Source organism: Marmota flaviventris, chromosome X (assembly GCF_047511675.1).
Source record: "Marmota flaviventris isolate mMarFla1 chromosome X, mMarFla1.hap1, whole genome shotgun sequence".
Classification (NCBI taxonomy): Eukaryota; Metazoa; Chordata; class Mammalia; order Rodentia; family Sciuridae; genus Marmota; species Marmota flaviventris.
Genome location: NC_092518.1, coordinates 26511273 through 26534199, shown reverse-complemented (window position 1 = coordinate 26534199; position 22927 = coordinate 26511273). Strand labels below are relative to the sequence as shown.

The following is a 22927-nucleotide window of genomic DNA, read 5'->3' as shown; positions in this document are numbered from 1 at the left end:
CATCTGCAGAGAAGAAAAATGAGAGGAGGAGTGAAAAATAAATCTGAGTTTCATTACCTTAAAACACTTTTATTGAGCATTACTATATAACATATTCTATGCTAAGTGCTAGGAATATCGTTCTGATCCAGATAGTCACTATCTTGGAAATGAGAAAGGATATAGATATTGCTATTAAAAACAACTTTTATAAGATAATGAGCATTGGAAACTGTGTTGCATTGATTGCAGAGTGAATGGGAAATGAGACCTCTTTGACACTAACTGGTTTTCAGTTCTTTGTGTGGATGTTTAATTATTTTAGACCTCCTCATTATAAACTGACCACTAAAGTCACCTTAGGCCCTAGAAATCTAAAATCCTCTGATCAAAAGCTATTACTCAGATTTAATGGAAAGCATTTTTCATACCATTTTTTTTCCTTCTAACCTCCTCCACTCTGCATTGCCATTTTGTAGCATTAATAGCATGGTAAACCCATTTTCTAAATATGTCCTGAGTTTGGAGGCTTTCCCTCATAATGCTCCTAAGTATCACATAACCTTATCTAATGTTTACCATTAATCTTCCATATTCCTCATTTCCTTTTTTCTCGTTTTTTTGTAGAAGCAGAGAATAGACTGACCCTAATAGTTCTTGCCTATTACTTCATAGTCTTTTCTCTTAAAGAGAAATTAACTCATATCCCTTTGTGTTCCTTCCCTATGTGTATTTCTAAACTTTTGTCAATTTTAATATTCCCTTCTATGCCTACATTTTTACTTTCTCTCTCATATAAGGGATAAGAATCTCAATAAACATATTAACTAACAAAAAATACCATTAACAATGTTTTTCAGGTACAGAGAATGGCTAACTGCTCAGTATAATAAAGATAATAATTGGTGTCCAATGAACCGTTTTTTTTTTTTTTATTTCCGGTTTTCTCCTATACTGTCTTACCTGATAGCAGACAAAAGGAAGGGGTCCTGTCGTGCAGACTCTCCAGCATCTCACTCCCAGCTCCCTTTGCAATTTCATCATGTGTCACTTTCTTGCTCATGTTTCAGAGTGCAGAAAAATGGAACTACATTTAATGAAGAACATGCAATGCAGTTTGATGTTTCCATGTTCTGCTTTTACCTTTACTTCCTGTTCAGCAAGATTCATCTTCTCTTTCCCAACCTTTTTCCCTCTTAACTTTCACTCATCCATCCATACTCAACTTTGCCATCACTTTTAAAATATCTTCCCTAACACCCATGCAGCAGCATATCCATTTTTCTGTGCTCCTGTGAATATATGTACCCTTTCTTATACAAAATGTTTCATGTTCATCTATAATATGTCTGTTTACTATTATGCTATGAACTTTGGCAAAGACTGAGCCTCTTAAATTTCCAGTAACTAGTGCAATAACCAGCATGTAATAAGCATTATATGTAAAAAAAAAAAAAGTCTATAAATAATTGCATGAATGATTCTGCTGTATCCTAGCAAGAGCTCTGTCATTTAAAAAGTAATTAATATCCACATTTTACAGATAAAGAGACTGAGGCCTGGCAATTTTGAGGCCATAATTCTATGAAGTCCTGCATTGGGACTGGAAACCACCACTTCCCATGATTTAATGTACTCTCAGTTTGCCTGGTATCATTTTTCTGCAGTAACTTGCTTTTGTGAATCATGAATATCACAACTTAATATATCCCAAATTTATATTCCTGAGGGTTTCAGGGATATAAAAGTTAATAACAGGGTGAAGGGTCAATTCACTAATCTTAGAAACTATGGAGAGCCAGATATATTGAATAAAAAATAACTTTATTAGAAGGAGTTAATTAATTCTAAGAAGAAATACAAATTTTATGTCATGGTAGAAAGCTAATTTATATGGAGTTCCCCACAGAGAGAATAAAATAAAATGTTGGTCACTTTTTGCAATTTATGAAGTAGTAGTTCTTTACTCCTTTATATCTCCAGGGAACAGTTTTCAAATAAATTTTCCAAGAGAGATTTTCTTCCTTGCTTCTCACATTAATATCCCCATGCATATTTTATTAGTAAAAGAAAATCAGTTATAAACAAACCCTAGAGAAAATGAAAAGGACTGTGCTACTTGAAATGAGTGAACAAAAATATGTAGATAATGACTTCCTAGTAAAACAGATTTCACTTTATTCTTTTCTCCTTGACGGTGTCTACAAAAATATCCATCTTGTTAAAGCATCAAAATAGTCTCTGTCATGATTTATATATGTGTGATGTATGTATATATTGGCTTTAGATTAACTGTAGGTATGTGATTGACCATGCATAATTTAACTACTTTAAAGCACTATGAGAAATAATGTATAAATTAAAATATATAAAAGTTAAAATAATAAAGTGAAATAAAAATTAAAAGGAATATGTCCACTTGGGAAAAAGTTTATTAACTAAGAGTAAGTAGCTTAATTTGCAAATAGAGATCCTTAACTTTCATACTAATAGGAATCTTTAGCATAGTAGTCAATCAGCTTCAGAAAACTGTATGCAAATATGTCTCTAAAGACATGTTTTTGGTAGAAAACATTCATTACATTTATTAGATAATCAAATGGAGTCCATGACTTAATATGTTTAAGAACTATCGATATGTTATCTCATTCCAATTTATTTGAAATTATCTAGTGCTCAATAAATACATGTTCAGAGGATATAAGTTAGCATTTTAACAAAAGGAAAAACATGCAGAATTAATAAATGCATGAAACATGTCCTACTTCATTATTAATTAAAGCAATTTGTATTAAAGCAAACATCAAGTATCTTCTTACATCTAACAAAGCAGTAATTGCTTAAAAAACAAAACCAACGGGACTCCTAACAGCACTGAAATTATAATGCAGAAACACTTAAATTTACTTTTCTCGTACCAGTTAGTAATGGGAAAGTAACATGACAATATTTAGCAAAACCCAGAGAAGATTAGAATAGAATAGTGGTTGCCAGAGGCTGGGGAATGAAGGAAGGATGGAAAGAATGTGGAAAGGTTGATCAATGGGTACTAAGTTATAGTAAGATAAAAGCAAGAATTTCTGGTGTGCTATTGCACAGGGTGATCATTGATAGCAATAATGTACTATACACTTACAAAAGCAAGAAATAGGATTTTAAAAGTTGTCAATATAAAGAAATGATGAATATTTGAGGAGATAGATATGTTTACTCTGATTTTGACATTATAAGATATATATATTTATTCAAACTTCACATGGTGTCTCTTTAAATAAGAATGATTTTTATGTTTTTATGTATTAGTTAAAATAAATTTAATAAATGTCTAAGATTTTTTCTATTTAGTTACATATGACAAAAACACTAAATACCAGTTAGTAAATGTAAAAGCATTATTATTTAACATTTTAAAAAAAATATTTGTTTAGTTGTAGTTGGACACAATGCCTTTATTTTATTTATTTTTATATGGTGCTGAGGATTGAACCCAATGCCTCGCGTGTGCTAGACAAGTGCTCTACCTCTGGGCCACAACCCCAGCCTCTATTATTTAAGGTATTAACAACCAAATCTTCCAGCATCCTGAGGAATTCAATTCTTCAAGTGAATAACAATTATTAAAATTTATAAAATGTTTAATATTTATGATATATAAAATGTATTCATATAATAAATTCATATAGACATACAATTTGTGCATTATGAAATTCTGGATGCTATTCACATAGATTACAACAATCATGGGACCCCCATGTTGGTCTAAATAGAGGATTCAAATTCATGGTTAGTTTGAATTTCTTAATATGTTTACCTTTTACTTGGGGATTATCTTATGGCATTCTATATCTTATAATATTCCACTATATGCAATTATAATGTTAATGAGAGATAGCTGATAAATGTGGAAATTGAAGACTTTGATTCACATAATCTACATCAAGTTTATTTCTCTTGCCTATTAGGTTAATTTGTTCTGACTTCACATATCTCTAATGAATAAAATAGTAAATTACATATGAATTGATTGAGATGATATTTTAAAACATCTTAATGAACAATAAGGTACTAGTAATTATTATACATTTTATAATAATGATAAAATTAAGTATAATAACATTTTTCATGTTAGAGAAAATGTTACCATATAAGATAAAATATATGCTTCATTGAAGTCATATTTTTCTTGTATTAAATGCACTAGAGGTAAGAGATGACATCTAGTGAAGATGTTTATATGTTGAACCTTACATTTAATGTTATTTCACACTAGACATATAGCATTGTTTATATAATGTAAATGTTTCCATGCTGCCTTCAAGGCCTTTGTGCATTTAATTAACAAGAATAAAAATAGTATTCATTTTTCACTTTTAAGTGTTTCAGTTTTAATTAATAGTATGTATTTTATATTGAACTTATGGCAATAAAAAGATCCAAAAGGGCAATCATTAGGTCCAAAAACTATTACTATCTATTTTTATTATTCATACTTGTCTACAAAGGAAAGACTTTCATATTATATACATGATTTGTCTTTTACCATATCAATAATGATAATATTAACTACAAATATAGTAGGTTGTAGGAATAACACAAATTAATAAGAAGAATGTATTTTGTGAAACTAAATAAAATTTTCTGCATTTAAAATATATCACCCACTACCATTTCACATATTGGTTAAAAACATCTATGAATGAATTATATTATGATTTAAAGATAAACATATTATTAGCATTCATTCATTTATTATGGGAAATATATTCCTTACTATGTCATCTGTTTTCAAGAAAATAATGGAGATTTACTACTGAAAAATAATTTGAGAGCAAATAAGATTATTTTTTCAGGGCATTTCAGTTATGGTTCTTTTGATGCAAGTAAATAAAATATGAAATTCCAAAATCTTAAATATCTCAGAAATGTACTCATTTAGTAAATATTAACTAATATGATCACATTTAGAGTAATTCAAAGATAGGCTTTGACTTTGAAAAAGTATTTCAATAAATCAAGATGGATGATTTTTCTGTCCATTTTACTCAGTACTAATTTCCAGCTTAGGTAAAGGAGATAATTTTTAGAAGCATGAATTCTGTAAAGCTGCTTCTTAATAATTTTTTACCCTAATCCTTTGGCATAATTCCTTGGAGATTTTTCTTTTGAGTATTTATATGTAAGCCATGAAGAGTATCATTTGCATTTTTATTTGAAATTTCCTGACTTTTAGATGAAAAGAGGTACTAGAAATCTTGGACTTCGAGGATCTCCCCTCCCTTAAGGCATTTACATATTTATCAAACATATTTTCTGAGCTCTTAATTTGGGCAGACAATGTGCTAGGTTCTGGGGTGCAAAGATAACTAAGCCATGCTTCTGATCATTAGAAATCCTCTCCTATAAGGAGATCAAGCCCATGTTAGAGTATGTAGGTGTTGCAAAAGAGGGAGTAATTATTTCTGCATGGATGGGAGATATTATAGGGAAAAGATCAGGAATAGTTTTACTGAAGAAATGACAGCTAGTAGTTTCTTTTAATTATACTAGAGTAAGCTAAACATTATAGCAAAATAAATACCTTTCCACTTATTTCCACTATTTTTCTACAATGTCTTTGTATGATATTTGAATGACTATTGTCCTAACCATATCAATTATTTTTCAAATATAATTTTAGATTGGATGCCTAATACAAAAATCACTTATGTTTAATATAATTTATTAATGAACTTCATACTAACTATAAAATAATATTAGTAGACAATAATTGATACTTATTTTGGTTGTAAAATAAGAACTATATTTAAACTCTGTCTTTACTATTTTACATTGTAGATGAAAGAGAAGATGTTCAAAAGAAAACATTCACAAAATGGATAAATGCACAATTTTCTAAGGTAAGCATATTTGTTAATTCTCTTTTAAGATACAAGTGGTGGAATTTTCAAAATGGATTATATACCTGTGAATTTTAAATCTTCATATTTTCCTCATAGTGTTGTTTTTGTTTTAGCTGTGTAAAACTGCAAATATTACATTGAATCTTAATTAATAAATAGGATGATATATGGCAAAGAGATTAATTAATTTTATAAAAATGCAACTTTGGTTCTTGTCATTAATGTGTGTTTCTTTAATGACATGAGAGTCATCAGAGGTTTGTAATAGCAATCTTCCTTCAAGTGGCTATTATATGTCATAAATTAGAAAAAGATACATGGAACTTTTATCATTATGAAAATTACCATGTTTTGTCCTTCTGTATCTTTACCAAGTTCAAGCAAAATTAATACAACTATGTTGTGTCCATTTGGTCAATATAACTTATATTTCCAATAATTTAAAATGAAAAATCATCCTCCTTTTCTCCAGATATTAATTTATACTCTTAATATTTATGTTGCAACCAAACTCACAATCAATAGCACAACTATAGATAATTATATATGGACACAGAGTAAAATATTCTTATCTTGAAAAATAGCATTTGGAATGCAATATATAAAGGTTTGTTTGAATTTCAAGGTTAGAAAAACTTGGATTTATATTTAATCACACTAGATTTCAGCAAGTAAATCAAATGTTTTGTGAGTCAGTTTTCTTATTTTTCCATCATGTCTGTATGTATGCATTATTGAGTGTCTACTCAATAAATCCAATATAGACAATGGGAATATACTGCTAATAATGTTTTATTCCTACATCCAAGACTTTAAAGTGACAATATGCAAAATTGATATTTTGCATATTGTTGTAAGGATTTAACAATTCATTTGAGGTGAAAATTTCTAGCACAATGCCAGGCACTCTTAATATATATGAATTACTCTCTTTGTAGGTATTTAAAGTCTTCAACTTTTTCTGAACTAAGTGAGATACACATAATAAACAAAGAATAAAATGTAAAAATACAGCAGAGTAATAAATGAAAAATGGACTTAAATATTTGGGATAGGAATTCATGATCTTCAGAATATCACCATATGTAGTTATTTAGTGTATCTACTGACTTCATTAAAATTTTCTTAATTTTTGGATTTTGAAAGACAATTAATATAAACTTTCAAACATTATACAGAAACCATAATTATAAAAATATTTTCTGAAATAATAAGTATCACAATACTCTAACTTTTAATTAAACCAATGAATCATTTTTATAAGGTGTATAAACATGACAAAGACAAATACTCTGTATTCTAATTTTCATAAATCTAAATATATCTTCACTCTCTATACATTGATAGCCTCAAGTATCATTTATCATAACTCACTTGCACATATAAAAACCAAATCTTGATATTTTATATTCTATGAATACATTTTGGTACTACCCTAGAGCAATTAGATATATTATTTTCTGCCTTTATGAGTGTCCATATTTTAAAAGTTGTGGAATAATCACATATATGAGTTCATTAAATGCCTTTTCCCAATATTTTCATCCTCTAGTTTATCTTCCACTTATTTTATTTATTTTATATGTATTTTCCTTAAACCTGTTATAATTAGATCACAAGACTCATCATTCTTTCAAATATAGAATTTCTAGTCTCAGGCATATCCTCCAAATCAGAAATACATGTAAATGTTTATAGAGATAGAAGAGAAAATTTATTTAGAGGTAAAATATATATATATATATATATATAAACTTTTAATTTTGAGGGCTTTAAAAGTATCTTTTTTATATGACCTTGTTTTTCTGTCCAAATTTCACATAGGTGACCATATTACTTTTAGAAACTTATGAAGAAAAGAGGAATTAAAGGAAAACAGTTTATTCTGTTTAAACCAGTTGGTGATCTAAACATTAAACCTAATTGTGAAATAAATAATTTGATTCTTTACTGTGTAACTGCGTAGCTTTCGGCAGAATTCTGAGCATGTAAGATAGGCATAATTAGTTGAAGTTGAATCTTCTGATCTCATGGTCTGTACATTGTCATTTGGGAGATGCTGACCAGTTGCTAAATGGAGTAGAACTTAGTAGGCTGTGTGTGGGTGGTCTGAGCCAGCAGTACTCTGGGCTAAAAGGAATCTGGAAATCTTTATGAAGAAAGGTCTAAACTGTGAACTCATGAAAGGAAGCAGTATATACTTCATTTTATTTATATATAGTGTTAGAATTCATTTTGACATACTTACAAAAGCATGGAATGTCATGGGCTCTAATTCATTCCCCAGTACTTTCCCTTTCTTTCACCTCCCCATCCTCTTATTTCCTTCCATCTATTCTACAGATCTTTCTGTCATTTACTTACATATTTTTTAAAAAAAAAAAACTTAGTGTCTTGTGGATGTACATGATGGTGAGATTCACTGTGGTATATTTATATATGTACATAGGAAAGTTAGGTTACCCCAATATTTATTAAACCAGGGCACACAATGAATGTAATAAATATACTTGGTCAATAGTAAAGATAATTAACTCGATGATAAGTTAAAACAAGGAAAAATTCTGAATGGAAACAATGTAATAAAGAAGCTTTAAAAGGGAGGAAAAAGCAACAAAAAATTATATGTCAGTATGGAAAATTACATGCACATATATTATAGTACAAATGAATATGAGTTCAAAGGTTTATCAGTGGAGTGTACACACATTTATATAATATTTGTAAATTATAGAGATATAGCAAAGGAACTCCTTGTTATTTTGTAAAGCCACAGAAAGGGTGTTTTAAAGAAATAAATTTGATTAAATATATCCTTATCATTTTAGTGTGATTGGAAGCCAAATGTGTCTACCGTAAATCCAGCTGACGTTTTACATTTTCATTTTAAAATAGACTCTATTTTTTCAAAATAAGTCTTCTATTAACCTCTGATTCCAAAACTTTCTACTAGAATGTGATTTATCATATCCTTTCTATAAAGATAAGCAAACAATATTTATCTCCACATAAACACAAAGCCATTTCTAGATAAGATTAATTCAGGGTAAATAGTCTTTCCATGTAATTTGTAGATATGTGATAATCCTCAATAAATGTTTAATATTTATTTATAATAAATAAAATGTATATTATAAAAATCTTTCTCATTCTCCAAGGCTTGTTAAGACAGTTTGGGAAATCATTACCAAAAATAATTTTGTCATAAAACTTGCTTGATGCTATGTGAGAATAAAAGTGTTTATTGTAGGTCAATTGAAATATTCAGATAAACCATCTCCCAATGAGTTGTGTTGTGATTTTGATCCTACACTGGTTTTAGTGATCATCACTACTTCCATAACTCCACTTTTCTGTCTGATTGTTCACAACTCAGTATGAAGCTTTACATTTTACTTAAATGAAGTAAGAATGTGCAATTACTTTTATCAATGGTTTCACAATGTCCTATGATATGATAGGAAATTGGCTATAACATATAGGCATACATCAGAAAGCTAGAACTCACCTTCTTTCAGTTTATCAGCTTCTGTACACCACCCTGTACTTTAGGGGAAAACATAGCCACACTTTAATTCATTTTGGAAAAAAAAAAGTTAAACATAAAATTCAAATTTTTTGAATCTTATTTTCCTTGTATATCCATGCTAACTTGTAATAAAAATTATATTAAAAGGGCATTATAAATAGTAAAACATAACCAAAAATATTGCCATTTTTGTCATTGTGGAAGATACGTACGTTCTGAATTGAAAGAATCTTACATTAATGCAGTTTATCTACTGAAACTCTTCCTCTTATTCACTTCTGTTGTTTTCCATGATGTCATCTGGTCTTCTTGAGAACATAACAGTTAAGTAGTAATTACTGTATCCCTAACTCCATGATTTTGTGATGCTGTTGAAACAAGCATGAATTTTAATTCCATGTCATAGTTTTAATGACTCATTTGGTACTTTAAATTTGATTACTCTCTTCCTACAACAATCAATACCCCCAGCAATCTGACTGTTGAAAAGTCAATCTCCATAACATTTTGTATTCTTCTCCTCCATGCTTATAATTCCCAATGGCTAAATAGTATACAAAATAGTGTAAAAGAGTATCTCAGATATCAGTCTATTCTGGTTATTGCTAGTATGCTTAAGGGCCAAGTGGACAGGTCTGTGTAAATTGCATCCAGTCTACATGCCATGCCTTATTTGTGAACAAAGCTGGCGGCGGGGGGGGGGGGTGTTTGCCAGTGTTGGACAACTCTATCCTTGGTATCTGACCTCTACAGTCATTTAACAAGGATGTCTTAACACAATATCTGAAAGCTCTATGTGAGAATAGGGTGTTGAATTCAATATCATTTCATTCCCTATCTTTGAAGCTCATTGAATCTCTCTGAAGTCTGACTAAACTTTCTCCCATATTCTTTTCATTTAGAACCTTGTATGAATCCTTATGCAGATTGAGCATATCTAATCCCAAAATCTAAAATTTGAAGTATTTTGAAATCTGAAACTTTTTGAGTACCTAAATGATACTTAAAATATTTTAAAGCATTTTAGATATTATATTTTGGGATTAGAAATGCCCAACTGGTAAATTATATGCAAATATTTCAAATGTGAGAATCTCTGAAGTTTGAAACATTTCTGGTTCCAGTCATTTTGCATAAGGGAGACTCAACCTGTATCAACCAAGATTCTCAGAACAAAAATTTTGAATGGGTGATTTTCCTCTGGATGCCTGCTCATTTCATTCTTGAATGTGGTTTCAGCTACCTTCTTGGTTTGAAGCAGGAAGAATAGGACATTTATTTATGTTTTATTACCCCAGTACATTTTCTATGCCAGTTCATGCCCTCAACACACACACATGTACACACACAGAAAGAGTAAGTATGTTATACGTTTAAAATGAGTTACAAATTTCCGCTTTATGAAAGGAAAAGGCTGAGAGAGACATAATGGCAAAATATTATTTTAGTGAAAGAGGTACCAATCTATATGTATCTTTCCTTTGTATCAGTTCTAAGTTTACATTTAACTACTATACATGGTACCTCATTTAACAGAAGTAATAGAGCTTCCATGGTACCATGGAAGGTCCACCATAGATCTAAACTGACATGTATGCCCTTGGCTTCCAGTTTCTTCCTAGTATGTAATATTCAGAAGAAATATACTTGAGGGAGAGAATGAAGGGCAATAAATTATGTATCTTGATGGTGATAAGCGGCCTATACATGGTTTTGGTAACACTTGAATTTGGTACATTTGTTTTAGAGAGGTGTATATTGACACAGGGAAATATAGAAATCCTCATTTCAGAAACTGAGAATTCAAAAATGTTTATTCCTATATACCCTTATATTAATAATACGATTGAAAGTTATATATGATAGCTAGTTCTTTCAGTGACCTAGTGAGATACTCAGAAAAGGTGAAATTAGAGTTTAGGTGTTCTCAAGGTACAGGGAAGAGGTGAAATTGGAACCTATGCAATAGATTTTAAGTACCATATTTCCTTGCCTGTTATTGTTGTGACCACTATTTTACTTACCAAATTTCCTCTCTTGGGTCATATCACAAAATTGACAAGTTCTATGAGAAATGAAGAGGCGGTAGGGGGATATTGATAACTTGAAAAGAGGAGGTACTGAATGCTTGTAATAATAACAAATGATTTAATCTACTTTTGAATATTTAATAACCCCAACATGCAACCATTGTTTATGGACATCTTTAGTTGATTATTTAGGGATTAATTCTAATACATTAAAAATCAGTATTTTTTTACATACTAGCTATTGGTAAATGAAGTAATCTAAACAGAATATTATTATTGTAAGTATTTCTTTTTATTTGTACTAAAGTATAAAAATATTTTTGAGAGATAATTCAAATATTTATTTGAGATAACTTTATGAGAATTACAAAATATGGCTTACAGGTATGTGGACTCCCAAACATCTACATTAGATGTTTAGATGACTTGTAGAATTATGCGTCTGTGTTTGGAATCAATATAATTATGCTAAATAGTTGTAATCCACTGAGAACCATTCCCTGGAATGTTTTCCTGAATCTAATCTTTGCAAAGTACCCAAGTAACAAGGATATCATTCAGTTAGTGAAAAGAAAATTGAATCGTGATAGGTCTCACTGTTTTCAATGAAAGTGAAAATAATTTGTTTATAGGGAAGATATTTTTTTCTTTATCAACTGCTGTTGTTCTTTATCAACCTGCTGCTACTAAGATCTTGATAATTCTAGGCTAGTTTTAGAAGGTGAAAAAGTGTTTTGCTCTCTATATTACTAAGTTCTGAAATACCTTATGAGAAAATTGGAATTATTGATTGCCATACCTCTATATTATAAAGTGGTCTCAATGGAAAGAATATTTAGTTTACAGATGTAAATATTTGACTTGTCATGTGGGTAGTGGCCAAAGAGATCTGTAGGAGTAAAGAATAAAAGTATTGAGAAGGAATAAAATGCCATTCTTGAGTAATTACATTATTGTTGAGCTGTTTGGTCCAACAATTAGATATTGATTTAATCATGTTATTGTTGAACTTTGGGTTGAAAACCATGAAGTTGTAAAACAATAGACAATGATAGAGTAATGAGACTGCCCCACAACCACCAATCTTTCATGCAAAATTGAGTCTGAAGCCTACCCTTTATATTAGATGTATCAATCTGAAATGAAAAAGCAAGTCAGTTTTATTTTTGTAGAGTTGTTTGATATCACACACATTCCAAATAGTGATGAAACACAGTACATGAGAACAACATAGAGATTATTGTAACAACATGTATTCCAGGGGTTCACAGAGTACATTATTCAAGGGTGGGACCCAGGAATTGTTATTTCTAACGAATCCCAAGTGATGCTGATGCTGTTGGTCCAAGAACCACTTTTATAGAACCACTACCACAGAATATCATTTATTAATTAGATCTGTAAAATAAAATGTTTGAAGAGATTCCACTAAGGAAATCAGTGAACCCTCAAAGGGGAATAACCTTTCCTTTTTTTTTTTTTTTTGCAGCTAAGAATCACTATATTTGATGGAAGTTAGGTTATATTTTGTGTTGTCTAGACTCAATAATAATTGGGCCGGTATTAAAAGATTCAAAACCAACCAACCAAATACACATTTATAATATATTTTGAGTCCTATAAGACTCTTGTTATGTTATTAGGCTTAAAAATATATATCTTATCTGATTGATATAGGTATCTGGGGTGAGTATATATAAATTTCTAGTTATTTTGTGTTCTATATATAAGCAGATAGGTAATGAGATGGGAAATTAATATGGTTGTTCTCAAAGTTTAGAAAATAGCCCATCTGGGTATTAATATTAATTGCAAATCCACATTTTCTTTCTCTTCGTATGACAATATGCTCTTTGTTTCAGCAAAAGAATTTCTGTTTTTAATATTTATTTTTTAGTTGTAGTTGGACACAATACCTTTATTTTATTTATTTATTTATTTCTATGTGGTGCTAAGGATTGAACCCAGAGCCTCACACATGCTAGGTGAGTGCTCTACCGCTGAGCCACAACCCCAGCCTTGAATTTCTTTTTAATGACAGTTCAGGGGTCGTCCTCTGTATTCTGCTCATTGGGTTATGTTTTTAACTTAACATATTTCCTTTAGCTTCCTACAATTCTCAACCAAATTATGATATGGTAACCAGAACACAAAAAGTTAAGATCAAAGACAGACAGTAATCAAAGTTAAGACAGTTATCTGTTGATATAAACTCACCTGTAGAAACCTCACTTGTAAAGCAGATGGAAAGCAGAATTGTAAAGTCTTTGGAACAAAACAGGAAGAGTATGTTTTTAAGAATGTCTTTACTTATTTTTATCCTAACTCATGTCCTCATATCACTATGCCAATTCTGTGTGCAGAGAGAAGTGGTGGTAAAAGTAGACAAAGGGTGATCAACAAATAAGTAATCATTTCTAGTCTTGTCCAGAAAATTGTGGCCAACTGATAAATGGAGAGTAACAGACCCTTTAATTAGAAATGTGAGTGAAGTCACTCCTTGGTTTCACATTAGCTGTTTTTTAATGAGAACAAATGAGAGTAGTAGGCAGTTTCATGAATATTTCCTTCTTTGATTTAGCTCACTTTGCACAGAGAAAACAATATTTTTCAGTGTACATGGTTCGTGCATGGAACTTTTTATAAGAATTAGCCCTGTTATTAAAATTACCTATAGCTATTATATCAGAGAATAAATATTTTGAATATTATATTTATGCCTAAAGTGGTTATCCTTTACCTCTAATTATTTATATTTTAAAAAACATGCTTTGACAGAAAAAAAAGAAAAAGAGAAGATAAACTGAATTTGCTATTTTTGAAATATCAAAATCTTTCACTGAAAATAATTTAAATGGTAATTAAATATTAAAGGGGAAAATCTTTGTAGTATTTATTTTGAAATGGTTTTATAACATTTTTCAGGTATTCCCTCAATTTTAATATCATGTTTACATATATAATAATTTGTTAAGAAAATCAACAGTGTTGATATAGTTTGGAGATAATCTACTTAAAATAGGTGAAATCTAAACATTGTTGGTCCAAATATTGTTGGGTAAATTTGAGAAAAAAAATTACAAAAGCTATTTGTTTACATTTTCAGACTTATCAGGTAATTGTTCATCTTTCTGTGGAATAAACATTCAATAAATAGGTTGTGTAGGGAAAGATAATTTTCCCTCTATCCTTAATTCTTAAGTGGGACCCCCCTAACCAAGGGCAGTTTAACAAGAGAAAAACAGAAGTTAATAACATGTCTACTTCATGTCATGGGAACCCCCCAAGGAAAAATGAGTAAATCTCAAAGAGGTATCTTAGAACCCTAGTTTATATAAAATCTTAAACAGAGAACAATGCATTTTTAGATAAGAGACAAAATTTATGGACCTTGAGTCTCTAAGGATGGCAAATTATGAGAAAGCAAGTAAGTTGAAAACTAATAGTAGATGAGAGCTAGTTAGTATACTTCATTATGTAGATTTCTTTGGTGTTAGGAGCTGATAAGGACTTAAAGTTGTCTCTGGTTATAAAACTTTGTCCTTTCTGGTAGAAAAAGAAGGACACTTTTGTGAATTTATGTCCTGCTTCTAGACAGATAAGGAAGGGCAGAGTGTTTTCCTTGTATCGGCTTCTTCTGAATTGCCTTCTGCTCAAAGTAGTCTTTATGTCAAAGTGGCTATTTTGGGATGACATATTCCATTTTTCTACAGTTGGCTGGGCAATCTAATGTATTTTGGTATTTTTATTGATGGTAATTTCAAAAATGGAATTTGGTGCCTAGGAAAATAACATTAAATAATATTAAAATATTGAAATGTTTTTTGTGTTAATTTTTTTAAAAATCAGAATTTACAAATATCTGTTTCTTTTAGAAAATTATAAGAATTTACCAAATACCTTTGAACAATTTTTCTCATTATTGTATCCAAAAATTTCTACCCAGAGCTTTTAAAAACTTGTATTTTGTGGCACCATCTAAAATGTGATTTATACTACTTGTCATTATTTAATCTTTGAAATGATACTTTATTATTGCTTAAATCAGTGTGGGTACATTGAATAAGGTTTGAGAGCCACTCTGTAGGACTGAGTCATTAGCCTGTAATTTTATAGTGGATCAAGTACTATGTTTTCATTACTTGAAAAAAAATAATGACCTTGCAATTGACTCTTACATTTAACATTTTTATCTCAACTTTACCACCATTAAATATAACTGTTTGCATTGACCACATGAGAAACTGGCAAATCGCTGGGTCACAGTTTAATCTAATTCAATTTAAATCCAACCAAGATAGACATAATTGACAATGTATCAAATCAAGAGCCAGAGTAAAGTTATGCTTAAAACTGTGTTGATTTGGAAGTAATTAGCCTTAAATTTTAAAACATTATACAAAGGGTCTGAAGCCATTTCATTAGTTTATTATATGGTACCTAGCATTTTCCAAGGGCAGGATGATTTATGAAGTATAAGCTATTACCTAAACCAACCAATGCTGTCATTGTAATTACTATTCAAGTCTTCATGAATAGATGTAATTTCACTTGGTCTGCCTTGGTGTATAGTATCGCACTTTTCTTCAGTGGCAGTATGAAGGAAGGTCCCCAGCAAAAATTTCTTATATTGTATGAAATATTCAAGATACCTCCGGTTATCTGGTTATGTCCTGCTTCCCCACAAGTTGAAGTTTGAACATTAGAGAATCACACCGAGGCAAGCATATAAAGCAGGGTTCATTTAAAATGGGTTAACATAGACTTCTCCCGTGAGGGAGAAGGGGGCCATAGCTGATATCCTAGTATCCCAAGAAGGAGGTGTTCTGCCCTTTTTATATGTCCTAAACTTCCTTTGTTCTCCTGCCCTTTCCCCCTTAGCTTTCTCCTTCCTGTGTGTGACTAGGCCCAGGAATGCTGATGGGGTGGCCAAAAGGTGGGAAACTGGTGGGCTGAAGGGGGAAGGGCAGGATGGAATAGACAAAAGACTCATTAAAAACCTTACAGCTCCCTGTAGGGAGGGGAAATTCCTGGGGCTGGTTACCTTGGCAACAGGTTGGAGCAGGGGCAGGTTCTTGATAAGGTCTCTCAGAGGACAGTCTCCAACTTCCCAGACTCACTCAAAATTGGCCTCCTAGATCCAACCTGACTCCATTTACCTATCTACACTAACTGCCTATCTTTAAATCTGGCTTCATTCATATGAAACTAACTTCTTGCCTCTTAGTGCCCAACACATCCTTTATTTCTTCTTCTGAAATAGGCAACAGACTTGCTATTAGCAGGGTAAGATTGAATCCTGGAAGCTGGTGACATTTTAAGAACAGAGGAATTGGGGCTAGGGATGTGGCTCAGCACTCACCTAGCATGTGCAAGGCTCTGAGTTCAATCCTCAGCACCACACAAAAACAAAATAAAGATATAGTATCCAACTACAACTAAAAAATGTATTTTAAAAAAGGAACAAAGTAATTCATGTTAGAAAAAAATTGACAATGAGGGCTTACTCTCCAAAATTGTTTTTTGTATGAAAAATGTGCATGTTAGAAAAATCACATAACTAGGAATTTTTGATAATGTTCAATGTACATCTTTAAAATCACAATGTTTTACATAGAATTTAAGTTAAAAATGAAGAGGAAAATATCCGCATTATAAAGAGTCATTGAACTTAAAAATTAAAGTAAATCAAGGATCATAAGATAAAGATGTAATACTAACAGAATTTATTAGGTGCCAGGTATTATTATAATGGATTTGCAGTGGCATTTCATTTAATTCTTTTCATTTATTTTTATTTGGCAAATAATTTTGTAAATTTATGGAGTATAATGTGTTGTTTTGATCTATGTATATATTGTAAAAGAATTTAAAAAGTTAATTTCCTTATCTTTCACCTCAACAACTTATCATTGTTTTGTGCTGTTGGTAGGAATGTAAATTAGTATAGCAATTTTGAAAGTAGTATGGAGGTTCCTTGAAAAGTTAAAAATACAATTATTATGTATTCCAGCAATCTCACTATTGGGTATATATCCAGAGGAATCGGGATTAGTATATAGAATGCATATGTTTACTCTCATTTAATTCTTACAAGAATATTTTGAGATAGACATCTTACATTTTAGTATGAGAGAAAACATAGAATGGTTAAATAAGCTTGTCAAGATTAAACATGGCAAAGTCAAAAACTCTTTCTAACGCTTTCAGTTCTCCATGTAATGTCATTTCAGATTTAGGGCTATTCACCTGTTTTCTATTTGCCATTGAAGAGGTTCTGGATATGCTACTAAAAATGTGGCATATGACCATTTGAGGAAGCCACAGAAGCAACAAATATGTCTCAGACATTTTCCTCTACTTCTACCCTGAAGTAGGTCACAAGACCTTTATGTATGCTATACCCTGAAGAAAGGAATGTCACCCATGGACACAGAGAAGAATCTGAATGAACATACCCCATCAAGTTTCCACCCAGTTTATTGCAATCAAATCATACCCATTTATCCCCCAAACATAATTCTGTGTGACTGCCCATTCTCCATCAAACTCAACCTAAATATGCATAGGACTTTCCTGTTTTTGTTTTTGTATTTGTTTTTGTTTGGGGAGGAGGAGGTGATCTTCATCTGAAGGCTCTTGTGTCACATGAAACTTATATTAAGTAAATGTGTATATGTTTTTGTCTTTCTAATCTGTCTTTTTAAATAGGAGGTATTAGCCATGAAACTTGTAAAGTGTAAGAGAAGTCTTTTTTCCCCTACATTTTCCATAGCCCAATTTATGAGAAAAAGTCAGAGCCTTGATTATTCAGTTTCTCCCTCTCTCTCTATTGGTCTCTGTCTTTCTCTTTCACATATTCATGCAAACACACATACACACAAGCCTATGGAAAACAAAAAGTTTCATGAAAGTGACATCTTTACTGTATGTAGCCACACTTTAATACTTTTTATTCCATTCTTTTCTATTTGATTTTTTTAGATTAATGGCAGTCATGTCACATGAATGAAAGGAATCATTCACAGTTCACAAATGTCTTGCATATAGCTTTCAAAAACCTAGATGATTCACCCAAACTATTTAATAACAAAGTCAGGTGCTAAATTTAGGTGTTTTTTGGCTTGAAAACTGTTATTCTTGCTTTCTGGTTTTATAGTTATATCAGTCCAAGAGTATTTTGTTTCCTAATTTTTCTTACTTTTTGTTATAAATCAGAATATTCAGGGGTGAAATAGGAGCAATGCCAAAGGGGTAATCCCAGACTACAATGCACATATCCAATGTTTGGTAAACCACATTTTAAAAAAAAATATATATATATATATACATCCTGTTTTTCAGGACATAAACAATAAAAGACATTATAGGATCAGTGCATGTTTTACTTTCTTAAATTATCACTTAGGAATTCTCAAATCAGAAAAAAAAACTTTGAAAAAGCATTAATTATAAATATCACATAGTCAGGTTATTTTGTTCTTATTTTGGGTACCTGGGGTTGAACTCAGGGGCACTTGACCACTGAGCCCTATTTTGTATTTTATTTAGAGACAGGGTCTCACTGAGTTGCCTAGCGCCTCACTTTTGTTGAGGTTGACTTTGAACTCTCAATCCTCCTGCCTCAGTCTCTTGAGCCCCTGAGATTACAGATATACACCACTACACCCGACTATAGTATTTTGTTTTTAATGAGAATATGCATCTGAATTTGCCTTCAGAAATGACCAGGGTAAAGTCTGTTACACAATCAAAATGATTTGAATTAGACACATAGATTTTTGCAGCAGGCAAATCTGGGTCATCCATCATTTCCAGGTACATGGGGAAGATGTACCAGCACTCCTTTTATTACTATAGCTTTGAAGGCAGCATGTTATCTTGCTTCCCATTGTTTGGATTTTTAAACTGATAATTAAATCCATTGGCATTGCTGCTGCTTGAATTACAAATACTTAAAACAATTAGGTTTCTAACAGATCACAAATCTACATCAAATAGATCTAACTTCTTAAAAAGTCCTTAGCTAATGGAATTATTCTAAAACTTTTGATTGTTTCCCTTGAATTATTAAGTATATATTTGTCTTTAATATAAATAGTCAACAGTAAAAAAAATATTCTGTATTTCAAAAGAATGACAAAATATACCAAATTCTGGCATAACTGTTTTGCAAAAATTCCAAGAAGGAAACAAATAAGAACAACAACAATAAACAAGTGCAAGGCGTGAAATGGCATATGAAAGCAGATGATTAAGTTGTTTATCTAGTTAATTTTTTGGGGGAGGAAATCTCTAGTTTTGCAGAAATGACTAATAGCTGTTGGTAAATTATATTCATAAATATCCATGTTCCTTATATTCACTGAAATGAAGCAAGAATATGTAGTATTTTTTTTTATATTACAAAGAGTTGGATTTGGGTGTTTAGATAGCAATAAGATTGTATCCATTTTATGTATGTTACTGTACATATGAAAATTTATGGTATATTTCCAGATAAAATATATTTATTAGTAACTAATTTTTAGAATGGTACTAACTTGATAGCTACTGGAATGACAAAATAAATTGAAATTAAAATTAGTGAAAGTGAAATAAAATATGTTATTATCCATATGTGCTTAGTAGCTATGCTTCTAGTGGCCATTATGCTACATAGTGCAGCTATAGTACATTTTATGTATCCAAAAAAATTTTGATGGGGTGCTGGTTTACCTCTTTTAAACATAAACATTAGCCTTTAAAAATACTTGCAATTTTAGCCTATATTTGATTATGTTCCAAGATACCAACTCTTACCTCAACATACAAAAAAAATAAAATAAAATAAAATAGCCCAAATTTGAATATAGTGGAGGTATTTTGATTTTTTTTTTTATAATTACAAAACATGATATTCCAACTAAGTTGAAGAAAATCAAAGCATCATATAAACAGTTTTAAGGAAAAACAAATTTAAGTAAGTTACAATTTTTGAAAAGAGAAGAAAAGTAAGAAACATGTCTATATATTTCAATTTCCCAATTACAATTATAATCACATGAAAAATTATTTTAACACATTGAGAATAACATTAATGTGGTATACAGTCTTCAAAATGGCCCCAAACTGAGGTTGTTGGATAAAATGCAGGATTCCATGTTCTTTTAAGTACAATTATTCTAAACGTTTCTAGAATGAAGCTTGGCATATGGGTTTAAGATGTGTATCCTTATTTTTCTGTTAAGGTTACTGCTACTGCTGTGCATTTCAGGTATAGGGACAGATGGTTTCTTCTTGTTAGATAGAAACCCTATATGAACATTTTTAGACAGTTTTAGACACTAGCTGATTGCCTTTCCTCAAGATGGGCTTACTGCTAAACACTCCAGGTAAGAGGAGTATAGTAAGTACTATAGAACACAAATCTATATAATATTAGATCACAATTCAGGTGGTTTTAACTATAAATCATCTCTTGTGCAATAAATGTTGTTGAGGTTTATTTTCTAAAAGTAATGCTATTGATAATGATGGTATATTATGGTTTCTAAAAATTGAAAACAAACAATAGCTTTTCCCAAGTTACTCTTATTATTTTGGATTGGCATTTTCACGTGACAACTAACTCCTCTACTATTTCAAAGGACAGGAGATTCAGTGGAAACAATGGAGTGAATCCTGGATTAATCTGGAATATAATTTTATCAATGGCCAATGAATTTTACAGTACACTGTTGATGTGGGCATCTATCATCTTAGAAAGTTTGAAATTTTCCCCTCTATTATTATTCCAGATGAAAAATCTTTGTTTTTCAGAGTTGATCCAGCATACCTGACCATGGTATATAAGAAGACATTTATAATTTCCTAAATGTTTGATTGAAAGGAATACAACTACACCAAACTCTCTTAACTCTGAGCTCTAATCAAAGAATATATACCCAAACAATTTAGATAATATTCAGAAAGAAACCTCAAAGATCAGTACTTTTCATTGAGCAGTTTGATGATTTCATGTGTGGCAATGTGGTTATCAATCAGAGTGCTATATTACTGCGTACAGTAACATTGCAATTACCCAGTTAATTAAAAAAAATACAGTAATCCATGACAGCTTTTCTTATTTTCATACAGAAGTTTGACACCTTTATGCTATGAAACAGAATGCTAAACATTAGACAACTATTAATAATGGAATTAATTAGATTCTGGCCCTACAACTAAGAAAATGCAGTAAGAATTAGAATAACACCCAAGATTTGCCATTGTCCAAGATGCAACCAATTAATACTAATAAACTGAATCTTATCAGACATCATTTAAAGTGCTTTTCAAATACAAACAAAAATTCAAGTAGAAAATCTATGGCTTTGCAGGACTAATAGCAAAAATCTAATAGCAATACACCTGATGTATTAATTAAAATATAGTCGATAACTGCATAATTTGAAAATATTGGCCCTCCTTTTAGAGGCTCATTTGCTCTAAAATTAATGTTTTCAATAAAAACAATTTATATAAAAAAATGGTTTTGTCTTAATTTTTTGTATGAAGATTAAATAGGTAATTCACTGCAGGAATTAAGCTTCTTTTGCAACAGTGATTTTGACAGTTTACATACTGGAACTTAATATTATTATATATTGTATGTGTAACATCATGATAAAAGCAAATAATTTTTCTTATATTTCCTTTGATGTTAATCAGAGTAGTCATTCAAGTTGCTACTTGATTCTCAGACAGAAGTTTCAAAATGAAATTGGCCACTGATTCCCAGACAAAAACACAGGAGTAGTGTCAGATGAGAGGTATTTTACAGTGTTTTGACACATTTCAGTTTGATTTTTACTTATTTCTCTGTTTGACATATGTTCTCAAGTGGAATGCTATAAAGTTTTTATTGCTATAAGTTTGAAATGACCACATTACTCATGAGCTGGAGAGTCACAAGTGAGTTTTTAGCTTCTTTCAAAGCTGTAGAAATAAAACTTTATAGTACCCTACCCTGGTATATGTTGTTTTATGCGACACATTTTATTCCACTTTACTCTTTTCTTTATTCCCCTTCATTACTTTCTTCTTGAATTGTAGCAGAATTTTTATTAAATATTTCCAATATGTAATGGTTTGATTTAAGCTGAATTTTATGATAGCTTTATGCATTTTTTCATAGAGATTGTCTTTGACCTTTAATGATCATCTTTTAAAATTGTTAGATGATCATTTTAAATAAAGTCCATTGGATCTATATTGCTGTTGAAACACTGATTTTATTGCAAAAAGGTGATATTTCATTTCTAAGTGGACCAAAGCTATTGTTGGAAATGAGACATGAAAGATGAATATTTGCTTCCTCTTATAGAAGTAATTAAAATTCTTAACACCTACACAATAATTTTACACAATTTGCATAGTATGTACACTTCAGTAGAATATGCACCTTCCTTTTATGTGTTATGTAATCCAGCTCCTATGAGGACACCAGTAACTCATTCTGAAAGTAT

At 30.7% G+C, this 22927-nt stretch overlaps 1 protein-coding gene across 7 annotated transcripts in view; it reads left to right on the top strand.

Annotated features, from left to right (window-relative positions):
- Positions 1 to 22927, top strand: part of Dmd (dystrophin) — a 2062171-nt gene that overhangs the window by 173256 nt on the left and 1865988 nt on the right. For all 7 annotated transcript variants that reach the window (XM_071606751.1, XM_071606753.1, XM_071606749.1 and 4 more), the window contains exon 2: positions 5815 to 5876. In XM_071606751.1, coding sequence (XP_071462852.1) covers positions 5815 to 5876 — 62 coding nt within the window. The remainder of the gene's footprint in view (positions 1 to 5814; positions 5877 to 22927) is intronic.